Source organism: Drosophila suzukii, chromosome X (assembly GCF_043229965.1).
Source record: "Drosophila suzukii chromosome X, CBGP_Dsuzu_IsoJpt1.0, whole genome shotgun sequence".
Lineage (NCBI taxonomy): Eukaryota > Metazoa > Arthropoda > Insecta > Diptera > Drosophilidae > Drosophila > Drosophila suzukii.
Genome location: NC_092084.1, coordinates 16,049,072 through 16,063,188, shown reverse-complemented (window position 1 = coordinate 16,063,188; position 14,117 = coordinate 16,049,072). Strand labels below are relative to the sequence as shown.

General features: G+C 38.0%; 3 protein-coding genes across 4 annotated transcripts in view; 1 reads left to right on the top strand and 2 right to left on the bottom strand.

Moving 5' to 3' along the window:
- Positions 1-5,874, bottom strand: part of AstA-R1 (allatostatin A receptor 1) — a 113,837-nt gene extending 107,963 nt beyond the window's left edge. For both annotated transcript variants that reach the window (XM_017086594.4, XM_017086595.4), the window contains exon 1: positions 5,508-5,874. The gene's annotated coding sequence lies outside the window, so the exon portion shown is untranslated. The remainder of the gene's footprint in view (positions 1-5,507) is intronic.
- Positions 5,875-7,710: 1,836 nt separating this feature from the next.
- On the top strand, positions 7,711-9,547 carry LOC108019221 (nucleolar complex protein 4 homolog B). The gene is made up of 4 exons (XM_017087017.4): positions 7,711-7,934; positions 7,990-8,698; positions 8,761-9,290; positions 9,349-9,547. The coding sequence occupies exons 1-4, from the start codon at positions 7,797-7,799 to the stop codon at positions 9,463-9,465; spliced, it is 1,494 nt and encodes a 497-aa protein (XP_016942506.2). The 5' UTR covers positions 7,711-7,796; the 3' UTR covers positions 9,466-9,547.
- Positions 9,487-12,352, bottom strand: ppk8 (pickpocket 8). Its single transcript, XM_017087016.4, has 5 exons — positions 12,125-12,352; positions 11,609-11,912; positions 11,341-11,489; positions 9,803-10,611; positions 9,487-9,740 (listed from the first exon to the last, which is right to left on the bottom strand). The coding sequence occupies exons 1-5, from the start codon at positions 12,319-12,321 to the stop codon at positions 9,487-9,489; spliced, it is 1,713 nt and encodes a 570-aa protein (XP_016942505.2). The 5' UTR covers positions 12,322-12,352.
- Positions 12,353-14,117: the final 1,765 nt, after the last annotated feature.

Genomic DNA, 14,117 nt, shown 5'->3' with positions numbered 1-14,117 from the left:
CAGAAACACCAGCTACCCAAGAAACACCGAAAACACCGAAAACAGAGATGTGTGGAGTGGATATGTACTTCAAAGTAACTCCGGGGCCCCCCTCGATATGTTCCATTTACTTCTTGGAATCGCGAAGAGCCGACTGCTTTCATCTTGATAACCCTGATGAGCAGCCAAGATGACGCCCGATGTGCCAGCGACATCGCGAATTTAACTTAATTAACTAATTGTGAGGAAGGCATTCTCAGTCTCAAGAACCCCCGCGCCGTCCCTGCGATATTTCATATTTTCACCCGGCGACCCCGTAAACTATTTCCAGCGAAAAGCACTTGGCTTGAAAAGACTGCCAAAAGGCATGGCCCCAAACTACCCCAACTATTTCGCAGGAATTTGTCGAGGGTTAAGTGAACCTCAATTGGGGTCTTCATTGTTGTCAAGTTAATTGGGATGACTTTTTGGGCTTACGATATTAATTTCAGAAAATTGGAAGGACCTACTATATTTCATCCAAGCTTTTTGCGTACTTCTTTCTGAATCATTTGAATTGGGATTGGTAAAACGATCGATAGTATTATCGATAATATCGATAGTTTTACAATTTAGAAAATATCGATGATTTGACCCAATATCTAACTTTACATAAGATTTTTGGTAGTTTTCAGAAAAAAAGAAGCCTTCTGTAATATATTTCTTAAAAAAAAGTGGTTTTTGGTAAGAAAATGTTCAACTTCGTTTCATTTTATTTGCGCTGTATTTTCCATAAACATAAAATTTCAACCAAATTTTATTTTTTTAAGACTGGTATGGCATAGATAATATGTTTTCTCAACCCAAATTTGGAATAGAGGAGATATAGAGGTTTTTGTACTCCTACATTACAATGAGATACATTTCCTATAACCTTACTGCATTTATTCTTATATTTAGGTAAATCAAAATATCCAAAAACCAGACACAATTTCAGGCAAAGAATTGAATTTGTTTCAAATGAATTTCAGATGAAAATGACCAGATTTCGCACACATTTAACTTTTGAAGTGGCAACTAATCCGGGTTCAAGTGGCGAAATCAGTCGGCGGAACGTTCAGTCAACAAGAACGTTTTCGGCTTGGACAAATATTTGCATTGAAAACAAATTAAGATGTGCGTTTCTTTTTTTTCGATTATCATTTTCGCTTGGCAGGCAATTCAGAAATCATTTGTTTACATGCTCTCGTCCTTGTTTTTCGTCTTGTTTTTACATTTTTTGTTGCCGGCTGTTGTCCTTACGCTTAAGTGATGTCAATCAATTAAATTTACACACCAGGAAGAAGGAAGGGAACAAAAACGAATGGAGGCTGGGAAAACCCAGAGCTGCCAGCTCTTTATACATTTTTCATGATACCCGCGTGTGTCTCTCTGTCGCTTTTCCTGCACTTGCCCCCGATTTTCCCGCTCCTGGAAAAGCTTTGGCTAAAATTTGTAAACGTGTTTATCTTGTTTTGCCCCTGTCTTTTTGGTCTCTGTGTGTGTGTAAAGTAAGCTTATGAGTGGTTAGATGGGCGGCAAAGTGTGGGGAAAAGTGGGCGGGGCAGCTGGGTGGCAAATGCAAAAAACATAAAATAATAATAAAACAAAAAAAAAATAAGACAACTGGGGAACCGAGACAAGACAATAACATTTGCATTTGTCTGAGGTGTAATTCCTAAGCTTTATGGCCAAGCATTATTATTACTGCCGGAATTGCTGCATTTCATTTAGTCAACTTTTAAGGGCAGATGAAACCAGCTAAATGTTTATGGCTCAACTGATTAGTCCGGAAAAACCATGGGCGATTTTCCGAGCACTCTCGCAAGTGGTTACTGCCAATTGGAATTGGGGAGATCTAGTGAACGCTGCTAGGATTTTACTTCAGAGTAATTTCTACATTTTATGTGACATCTTCTTTTGGTGTTATATCTTTTATTTAAATTAAGGGTACTATTTTTAAAATATATTTGAAATACCAATATTTTGAACTGAAAAAATTGTTCAGTGTTTTTTTTATTAAAGTTTGAGTTTAATTCGTATACTAGCTTTATGTAATTTATCATTTAAGTTCTTAAGTTATAAAAACTTCTACAAATTATTTGATGAAATAATATTTGTCCAAAAATATTGCAGCTATTAACATAAAATAAAATTGTCATTTAAAATTGGTACATTTTCAGGGACCGTTTCCTCGATTTCATTTAAACTAAACATGAGTATCAAGCTCTACATTTTTCCTACGTTTTCCAGGTTCACGTTCAATTTGTCTTATGGTCTTTTTGAATCAGTGAAATGTGCTCTTTACATTTTTAAACGATTCTTAATTACCCAAGTGCTGGCTTGCATTCAGACTTTACCATTCCAATTTGCCAATGTTCTCAGCAGAGACTGAAAAAGTGACTGCTTATATCTGGGAAAATTGCACCTCAAACGAAACATAATTTCGAAATATTTTCCCGCAGAGAGGGACCATTTACGAGTCCCTTTCGGAAAGGGAAGATATGAGTCCGACTTTATGAACCCGGCGCCGGGCTCATCGGCTTTATTTCTGCTTTTGGAGGTTGGGGGCTTGGAGTTTGGGAGTTCAGGGGTATTGGGGGGATTGGGGGTCCAAGGAAAAGGGGCAGAAATGTGGTCAAAGCCTGCTAGTCAAGTGCTTATCAGTTCAGGGGCGGTGCAGAAAAGGGGGTTCCGACGGAAAAGGGCTTCAAAACAACTTGACTGACTGCACTTTATGGTTCATTTTGCATGCCTCAGATGAGCCGAGGCCTGGACCCCAGTCTCTCGAAAAAAAAGATGAGAAAATATCCAAAGGTTTCACTTACATATAGCCCAGCTTTCACCCGGTTTTCCCCCGCTTTTCCTAGCTTTTAGCCCCCCCCCAACCACCCCTTGTGACTATGCGTTTTGGTATTTTTACTGCTGCGTTCCCATTTGCGAGACAGAGAATTTTGAGTTGCTTTTTCATTTTTAATGCCACATCTTGGTCTCTTGGACAATGTTTGCTGGCTGCTAAAGGGGATGGGTGAAAGGAGGGGGCTGAGGGGGTTCTGCAGGACTTCAGGACTTGTGTGCCTTGTCCTTGCCTGCAGCGTTAAATTCTTGTTAAAATATTATGGAAAACTTTTTTGCACCATTTTTTGCGCTTTAAGAAAGAATCCAGCCAGTGAAATCTCTCCCTCTAGGCCTCTGGGATTTTTCTGAATTTTTTCAGGGTTGCCAAGGTTGTTCGAGAGGCAAAAAAGGCCTTATAAAAACCATATCAATAAAAAACTTATGCAATAATATTAAGAGCACACACAAACAAAATGGCTTATTAAAATAGTACCTACATTGTAGGTCCTACAATTTTAAGCTGGGCTATATATGTTTTTGTAGAATATTTTTCTTTAGTTTTAGTATAGTGAAACATAATAAAAACCGAAAATATTTAAAAATTAATTATATTAAAAACATCTATTTTTATATTTTATCAAAGCATTAAATGTACTTGAGCTATGTCTTAAAATGTATTCAGATATATTTTAGTGAAAAAAGGGACAACTATTTTAAGACCCACACACTTGTCCACTTGTATCCATCATTTTCCAAGACTTCGCATCCCTTTTTAGTATCGCTTGGTAAGTTTTATAGTTTTTATTACCTATGTGTTAAATTCATCCAAGCAAAACAAGTTGTATTTATTTTTTTAAACTGCAAAGCAATGCCAATACATTATGTTAGAAAATTTAAAATTAAATTAATTTTAGGTCCGATATAGTGTAGGCTCTTCATTAGAACTTACTTACTACAACATAATAACAAATATATACCGTTTTTTCTAATTAAATCAAATCTTAAATCATTTAAAGCATTTTGAGGTACATCTCAATATATATTCAGATATTTTTTAGTATCGCTTGGCAGGTTTAATAATAACCATGGGTATAAAAAGGGAAAACTATTTTAAGATTTGAGTACCCACGCACATGCCCACTTATTTCCTATAAATTTGCAAGACTTTGCATCTCCGTCAAATTGTTGCAATTAAGGAAAATGCTTAAGGTCAGATCCAACGCAATTTGACAATTGAAGGGCGCAATTATTTCAGTTGATTTCGCCTGAATTGACGCGACTGCCGTTTGCTTTGAGTTGGGTCCTTAGCCCAAAACACTTAATGGCAAACTCATACCGCCCACATGCAACTCGTACCCCCAGTACCAGGAAAAGACCCCCCAACCCCCGTTTTCTCCCACGATCCACGGCCATGTCGGACCTAATTAGGCCAATTAAATTTAGCTGCAAATTACACACGTTAAATGTGTAAATTGGGCGGCCAGCTGAAAATGAAATTAAATGCATGTCGCATGGTGCGCATCGCGTGTTAAAGCCAGATATCTAAGTACCTGGATTTTGATTTGGATTTGGTTTCGAATTAAGCGGATGCACCGACCGCACCTTCAACAAAGGGATATTTAATTCGCGGGTTAAGTAGCGAGTGCGATATTGTCACGAAAGCAATTGGATTATCGTCGGTGGGGAAGTCATTAAATAGCATTTTCTAGTGTCCGGCTAATAAAGCAGAATTAGCACGTGAATATGCAATTGAAACACTCTTAAAATTACCTTCAATGAAATTTAGACAATAAATTGTTAAATATTCTACGGTTAATTTTTTTGTAGGTTATTTAATCATTGAAAAATCACATTTAAATAATTCCAAAAAGTTGTAATTTTTTTATTATTGCATTTGAGGTTTTCTGTGCGCTAATAAAAATAATTAATGAAATTATTTTTAAGTAAATGTTTAAACTACAAATTTTTACAAACAATATCTTTAGAATCACAACAAGTTCATCCCTTTTTAAGCTTTTAGGGCCATGTATAAAAAAAAATCAGAATATTTGGATTCCTGGTTATCATTTTGTTTTAATTGATTAAAATTTCATTGAAAAATATGTTTAATTATTTTTTAATTACAAATTTGGTTCACTAATCGGGTTTTACATTTTATCACATTTTGAATAAAAGAGGAGACTTTCTAAAATCTGTAAAATTCATGTGTAATTTATTAACTTTTTAAAGCACTATTTAAAAATTTATTGCAATTTACAATAAAAGTTTTACCACTTAAAATTAAATACACTTTAAAAGTTATTGAGAAAATCACCATACAAATGCATTTTTATTGGAAGCATTTTACTTCTTAGTAGCAAATTCAAGGATTATTCTCCTGAGAACTTCTGTAAATCTCACGTGTCATTTCCACCTGTCCCCTTATGATTTTCAGTTTATTTCTAAATCCCTTTAAGCCTCATCAATCAAATGGCGAACAAAAGCCGCTTGGCCAGTGAATTTAAACTCAATCCGGATGTGGGAGTTCATTAGCAGGAAAAGCGGGAAAAGCGCGAGTATCCCAAGCGCAATTAAACGATTCTTGTAAGGCCAAAAACCTCAATTTCGAAACTGGATTTAATTCAATTACCGGCTTCTTGACTCAATTTCCGCCACCACAAGTTGCCACTCACCTGACTCAATTCCTTGAAGTCACTGGACAGCGGGAAATTTAAAAAAGAAAGGCAAAACCGGAAACACTTGACCGAAACTTTTTCACAAAAAAAACTTTTAAAACCGGGTTCTCTTACACTTCAAATCTGTTTTAATATTATTTTGTTTCTTCCCCCTTTCTAGGGTTTTATTCCATTGGTAAATTTTTGTTCATTTCATAAGACACATTAAAAAATAAAGAAAAAATTGTTAACTGCCGAGAGATTTTTCAAAAAGTACCAATTTCGAACTGAGATCTATGCGGTTTGAAATGATTTCTTCAGCCCGATTCCGTAGGGTCCTGTTGGTCCTGTTTTAGTCCGCCACACAACCGTCGTTCAGGACATTCGCCAGCGAACTACGCGCCATCCAAAGCGAAACAGTCGCAAGTGGGCACAAAACCAAAACACAGGACGAAGGACGAGCCGAAGATCCGAAGGATGCGACTCGAGTGGAACGATTCGAGCGCGTTGCCGCCTACGAAAAGGACTCAACATATTACTCTAATATTTGAAATATTTTTAAACTTATTTTACATTTTTTTTTCAACACTTCAAAAATATAAAAACAAATTTTAATAATAAGAAATGTAAATAAATAAACTAAATAAACTAAATAATTTATCTTTTCGATAAATTATTCAAGAATTTTAAATAAATATTATTAAAGTGTTGTTAAGTGCGTAAGTTTAATATACTTGCTGACGCCGTTTTCAATACATTTTCAACGACATTTTTATGTTGAAAATCTTTTTATTTTGCTCGAATCAAGTGGAACTGGCGGTATTTAAGTATGTACATTGTATGTACAAATAAACAATTAGTTCAGTCCTTAGTGTATACTTATCAAAAAGTTGTTAAATAAACTCAATTTAACTTTTCTCTTTCTCACCGTTTCGTTCTTATATTGATACCAAAATGTACTTACACGGTTTTTAAGAACGAATGTTCTCAATTCAAGAACAATGTTCTTAGATAGTTTTCTCTGTGTATATTTGTTCTTAATTTTTTAGACTTAAGTAATACGTTTTTTACAAAGTTTAAGCATAGAAAATTCAAACACTAAAAAATGCGTTCATTGTAGTAGTTTTATTGAGTTGTGAGCGCTATAATAAATTCTACCCAGAAAAAAAATTTAAGTTAAGTTATTGTTAAAAAAAAGTGTTTTATTTTTATTTTTTATATATGCTAAGTAAAGAAAAAATATTTTCTGAAGTGGTATTATTTTATGTTTTCTGTAAATACCTAATGAACTACCCCCTTTTCAACTTTTTCTCGATAGCGAAAAGAACGCAACAGGCGCGCATGCAAATTCCCAAAGGAACAAAAAATATTTGTAAACAAAGCGGCTTCGTTCGCCAGCCGAACGAGAAATTGAGCGCTAAAGCGGAAAACCGAACTCAGAACAAGCCGCACGTTTAAGTGAAAACTCAATTTGAGTGACTTTTCTTTATGAATGAAAGCGAAACTTAAGAATGAATGTTAAAAATGTATTTTTTAGCTTAATTTATGTTAACCTTTGAAGAAAGTTTTTTTAATTATAATCTACAATTGTAATTCATATTTTAATGTATAAACTAATTTTATTTTACATTTTCACCTTGCCGCTCTAGAGATGGTACTTTTTGAATTAGTAGGCCCAAGCATATATCGATAGCTCCACACGTTCACTATGACCTTAAGATGGCGCCAAAATTAACAGACAAATGATTTTAAATAAAGACTTTTTAAATAGAGACTTATATCTTTTGTGATTTCATAAATACAAAGTTGATAAGTATAACTTGACGTATTTATTTTGAAAAACTACATAAGAATTGAAAATGTACACCAAGCAACATATAAAAGTTTATTATTTATTATAAAAGTTTATTAAAATACCAATAAAAATTTGGCGCATCGCTTGATATATATAAATGAATATAACTTAAAGTAATTTATGTTTAAAATACGATTATTTGGACTATTTTTTTATCATCGCTGTAAATCAAACCTATCGATGTATCGCTTAATAATTTTTGAACAATGTGTATGTGGGCTTGTCATAAAATTTTTATAAGCTTTTTGGAATGTTTAAAAAAATGTAATTAAAAATACTAAACAAAAGGTAATCTGCGTTCGATATTTTTTAAAACTTAAAGGGTGGCAGCGCGTGAATGAACTCTTCCTATCGATCTGGCAACTCCCTTGAAGCACGCCGCATGTTTTCGTCTTTTGTTTTGCTTTTGCTTTGCATTTGAATTGTTTTAAACCACATTTATTTAAATAAAAATGAAACGATTAGCTGCGAAAAAGGACGAGGACAACGCGGAGCCTTTGGCCAAGAAGCAGCTGCAGTCCAAGGCCAATTCCTTGCTAAATGCCAAGAATGTGGACATCAAAACGCTCAAGGGATTCGTTCAACTGCTGGTAAATCATCAAAATTATTAAATAAATATCATGTTAATCTTGTTAATTCCAACAGAAGGACACCCCCGATAATGTGCCAGCTGGGGAGGTGATGAATACCCTCGAGGTGATATTCAAGAACCTGCTTAAACGAATGGCCACCAAAGGCAGCGAAAAACAGACCCAGAAAATCCAGGAATTATACGAGGAAACTTGGTTGCTCCTATTGGAGAATCTTCTGGTGGATTCAGAGAGTTCCACGGCTCTAAAAGTGTGCATGCAACTGATCAAAGTGGAGGCCAAACATCCCATAGCACCCAAAACGGGCTGGCCCACCCACAGAGTCCGTGATATTCTAGCAACCCTCTTGAACTCCGAGGAAACACCCACAAACGCTCTGACCAACTATGGGAAATACTGCAAAAATCTTGATGTACTGGAGATTACTCTCAATACACTACAAAACCTATTGCCCAAGGAGGACTTCAAGGACATCCCCACCAAAGCCATGAACTTCCTGTCCATTGTCAACCTCCTCGATTTTGGAAAATCGGTTTTAAACACGGCCGATTACCACGTGGAAAGTGCAAAAAATCAACAGTTTAGCTATGAGCAAAATCAGAAGAGATTGAACGTTCTCTGGCTGGCCATAATGGCCAAGAGCAACGCAGTGGACGAGAAGCTGCACCGGCAAATTCTGGTGGTTTTGCTGGAACGCGTGATTAACCACTTGAAAGATCCCATCCAGCTGACCGACTTCCTCATGGACTCACTGCACCAGTTTGGTTGGTATTCACTTGTAGAAATCTGATAGATCCCAATGCACAACTGTTTTACCATCCTTTAGATGGCCCCATTGCCTTGCTGGCCCTCCAGGGACTCTTCACGCTGATGCAAAAGCAGAACATCACCTATCCGGATGTATACGAGAAGCTGTACAACATGTTCTATCCCCGGATGTTCTTCAACAAGTACAAGGCCCGTCTGTTTTACCTGGCCGACATCTTCCTAACATCCACCCACTTGCCAGAGAATCTGGTGGCTGCCTTTGTGAAGCGTCTCGCCCGCTTGGCCCTCCAATCGCCCACCGAAGATGCTGTGATCATGATCCGATTCGTTTGCAATCTTCTGTTGAGGCACACGGGCCTGCAGAAATTGATACGCGCCAGTCATGCGGCCGATGAGCTCAGCGATCCCTACAACCAAACGGAATCGGATCCCGTCAAATCGCAGGCCATCAATAGTTCGCTGTGGGAGATTACACTGCTGCAGAAACACGTTGTTCCCGAGGTGGCCAATGCTGCCCGGTTCATCAACTCCTCGCTGCCCATCATGGAATTTGATTTGGCACCGCTTCTGGACAGAAAGGAGTGCAATGTAAGCGGTTGATTATAATTCCTTTAATGTGTATTTATAACTGATTTGTATCTTTCAGATTTTCGACGACGAGCTGCAGTCGAAGGCCAAGCAGTTTGCCATGAACTACGAGCGACCCGCAAATTTGGCCCTGCCCAAAAACGGCTACGTGACCAAGTACTGGGACCTTATCTAGATTAGTGTTATTGTGCTAAGTTTAAGCAGGATTAAAGTGCTGCCTGTGGGGCTGCTGATGGGCCAACTCGGCCTGAAACCAATTGGCCGGTGAAATGTATCTGATGTTGCCTGGGGGCGGAGACTTCCTTGGGTTAACTTGCTGTTTCCTGGGCTGGTTAAGCTGCCGGATCTCCGAGCAAGTGCGACAGGGTCGAATCAAGGCGAAGTACACACACTCGGCGATGGAGAGAAAGCTGAAGCCCAGGAACAAACCCATGAGACCGCCCACGCAAGCTGTAAATATGTTACGCATATATCATTAGCGATTTAGGAGGATTAGGTAAGCATTGACCTACACAAAAAATCGGAGAAGCCAATGAACTCTGTCTGCTTGCTGGCCCTGAATGTGGGATCCTTGAAGTACATATTCACCACCGCCACACTGCGCTCCACATAGGAATCGGAGAAGTTCCAGCCGCTATTCGAGGGGGCCTCCCTGAAGCCATCGTGCGAGATCCTCGTGGAATAGGCAATCGCACTGAAGGTCAGATCGAAGCACGAGGGCAGGCACTCCTCCAGGCAGGACTCCATCGCCACAATGGTCCTGAATCGAATTAGCTCCACACATTCCGTCTTGCGCAGCGGACATATGGTATCGTTCTTGTTCAATCGGGGCATATAGAAGGTCACGCAGCCGCAGTGACGGATTAGCCAGCCGGACAGGCACTCGGCCACGCAATTTCTCTGAGTGTAGTGGGCGAACCAACGGAGTTTCAGCTCATTGCGGAATATACACCGCCTGCTTCGGCGGTCCACATTACGCAGGTGCTTCTCGGTTAGGATCTTAGCCGGATCTATACGCACTTTGGTCTCCATTCCGGGAGCCAACAGAACTCCAGTCTCCCGCACATTTGGCGATTCATTCGGACTGTGCAAGGCGATCTTGAAGCCAATGCTGCTGGACGAGGAGCAGTAATAGGCATCTGCCTGGACATCCAGGGTCAGCGATAGTCCCAGGGACTCACCCGTTCCTTGGGCTCGTCGAGGGTACAGCGGATTGTCCCCATCTGGCTGGGAACCCCGCTTGCGATAGCCCAACTCCGCGTGCCAGTTGACCGCATAGAAACCCACGGGAAGGGTTATATTGCGGTGCGAATAGGGAACACTGCAGGGAACAAGTTTGAAAAAAAAATTTGTATCAGGACTTTTCTGATTTATACATTTAAGAAATTTTTCGAATTCGATTTGAATTTATTTTCTGTGCAACTTGGAAAACTTTTGGTCAATAGTGTTATTTTATCTGTACCGTCGTAGAAAAATATTTTTACTAAATATTAATATTTGTGCAAATCGGGTTCTAGTAAAACATTTGAAAGGGAAACCAGAACTGGACTGGAAATTGAAGCTTTTAGTGATGGTGGTTATAAATGTCCTAGCTTTCTAACATATTCTCATTCAGCATATATTAATATTTCACATTAAAGTTTAGTTTTTCTAATTTGAGAAACAGTAATATCATTTTTTAAGCATTATTCCTTTCATTTACTTCCCATTTTAAATATTATAAAAGACTAGAATTAAAAGTATAGCTTAGGTTTCCCCATTGACTAAAAGCCAGGCTTCCAAATAAATAGACGATTAGAAAAGTTCCAAACCAAATATATCTCTGATTTTACTTCCCATTTTAAATATTATAAAAGACTACAGTTAAAGGTACAGCTTAGGTTTCTCTATTGACTAAAATCAAGGACTCCAAGTTATTGTACGATTAGAAAAGTTCCGAACCGAAAGCTGTGCTTTGCAAAAGGCTTTAACAAAAGTCCTATCTTTTGGTTTGGAATCAAATGAAAAATTGTATACAAACTTAAAGTCAAATGAAAATGGAGTTTCCCACCTTTTCCGGTACATAAACCTGGGATGCAGCATATTGAAAACACAGCATAGACCTTCATCGGTCACAATGGGATGGAATAAACGAGCACATTCGAAATCATCGGCGCCAAAACGGCAATTAATCACCATTGATTTGCATGGTTGTGAGATCTGTTGGTATAAATAAATATAGTAAAAGACTTTTACTTATATGTTTAGAGAAAAGTCAAAGGATTAACCTAGTTTTTAATACCTCCTTATCCAGCGATTTAATATAAATTTTAGCTTACATTTAGTATAAACTCCTCCCAGTTGGAATTATTTCCCTTGACCTGTTCCACATCCACCTTCCGTCGACAGAGCAACTGCAGCATTGCAAACTCCATGGAATCGTTGGCCAAGTTTTTAACTCTTTCGGCCAGAGCCTGATTTAAATTGCAGATGGTCACCGCCGGAAAAGGCTCGTTGGCAATGGAGGTCAGCTCCGGATCGATGCCCACAATAACCGGATTGGTGTTCCACTTATCGAAGGCGTCCTGTATTAGGTAAATGGCTATGGAAAGCACCGCCAGCAGGGCTATGCCGAAAAAGAACCTTTAAATATAAAATCAATCAATTATTAATATCGCAAGAGTAACATGTGCGTATCTGCTTACAAAACGAACTATTTTAGGATACAAAAAATCCTTAAATATATGTAAAGTGGTTTGAGGTTTCCAATGTGTAGCATCTATTGTATCATATTAATTATTTTTGTAGTTATATTTAATATTATAAAAGCTTCTTGAATAGCTTTCCCTTTTCACCTATCACTTTTTCGCAATTTGCTGTTGTTAATGTACTTCAATCCATGAATGGTGGTATTGCGACAGAACTCATCCGTATTTCTGGACAGGATTCTCCGCCAAGTGGATAGCGTAATCCGGAAATTCTTCGAATGCGGCTTTAATCGATTTTGTTGGCTCCAAAGAAGAGCCTTTTGGCGATTTCGTGGCACTCGCATCTTCGGTTGAAACCACACTAAATTTCAAATTATAACTTATATTTATTTAAAGTCATTTCCTTTTTGCAAATTAAATAATTTGTTTGCTTAATGTCACTTACTTGGCTGCACAGGTACTTTGCAATCTGTTATTGCGGTTATTTCAGCTTTGAATTCAAATGGAAAGAGTGCTGAGATTGAGGTTGCTAAGGTTGATTAATTGTTTACAGAGTTATTGTTATACCCTTATACCTTATACCTCTTATACCCTTGCAGAAGGTGTGTATAATAATTGCAATCAGATGTTTGGGTTCTTAAAAATTGTAAATGTTTGGAGATGCACTTCAAGGTAACGTCATCGATAAAGCTAATTGAAAAATGGTCCCCTCAGTAGGAACTTATAATTCCCAATTAGTTCTAGCTAAGAATTGTATCTAGCTAAGTTATGACTTATGGCCTACGCAAATAAACCATATAGTTTTTTAATCAATATTAAGTAAATTACATATTTAATGACTTAACCTAGGATAAATAGGCACCAATGAAATAAAAATAATATTTAAATATTTTACTAGGTAGATCCAAAAATATTTTAATTGTTCGCCAACTTATTTATATTGTTTTTAAAAAATGTCGTAAAGCCAATACTTATTTTGATTATGTTTTCAGAAACAGTCAACCTGGTCAACCCAATTTAAATTTCGAATGGCCATGTAATGCCTTTAATTAAAGGATTTTCGGGAGCAAAGGAATGCCTCATTAGGAGAATCAGAAACTGAGACCTCAACCAAAAAGGGGAACAGGAACCCAAGTGAAATCCTGGCCAAAAAGTGGGATCCCCAATCGAAGCGGGAGAAGAAGTTTAAGCCGGGCCAAAGGCTCAAGTTGGCTACAATCAACATGGTCCAAAACGCACAAATTGCGAAGGTGATGGCAGAAAGAGACGGGCTGAGGGTCGGCAGAAAGAGACAGGCGATTGGGGAACCACAGAAAACGACACTTGAACGAAAATCAAATTAAAAGCTTCAATGGCAACAGACGAGGACTTGGATCTGCTCCTGTTTTGTGCTCCTGCTGCTGGCCACATGTCACCACATGGCACCTGGAGCACACACACACACACACACACGCACGCACTTTGTAAGGACTCAACTCGACTCCATTGAAACAAGTTCATAAAACACTTAACCTGACCGAGCTGACCAAATGTCCCCTGGGAATGCGAATGCCCGACTGAACGGAGCCGGTCTTGTTGACTTGTTAGCAGTTGATGTCCGATGCCCTTCGAACCACCTACCTACATATGTGTGTGCATGGACTCACCCACTGGGCCACCCACTCAGCCACCCACCGAACCGCCCACCGAGCCACCGGATGTATCCGCATCAATGAGTGACCAGGCCGAAAGTTTCCCCTTAGTCTGCGACTTGGCCTGCGATTTGGACTCCTCTGCCGGGGCATCATCAAAAGTTACCAGCAAATTGACCTAATCTATGTACATACATATGTATGTATTCCAGCCAGGTTCTGGGCACATATGCACCAAAGGATCCGCAAAAGAGCACTGAACGAAAGGATTTAAATATAGTACAATACATTGAAAGCAGTATCGATTTGGTCAAATTTTAAAATGTAATTTATATGTATTTTGAAGGGTATATAAATGAAGGAAAAAGTTCTTGTTGTATTATTTTCAAGAACTATGTAATATAGAAAAACATATTTCTATAAAATATTTTTTATAATTTTTGTTTAATCCGAGAGAAAATAAATTAGCATACATTTTTATTTTGATATTAAACACAAATAATATAAAA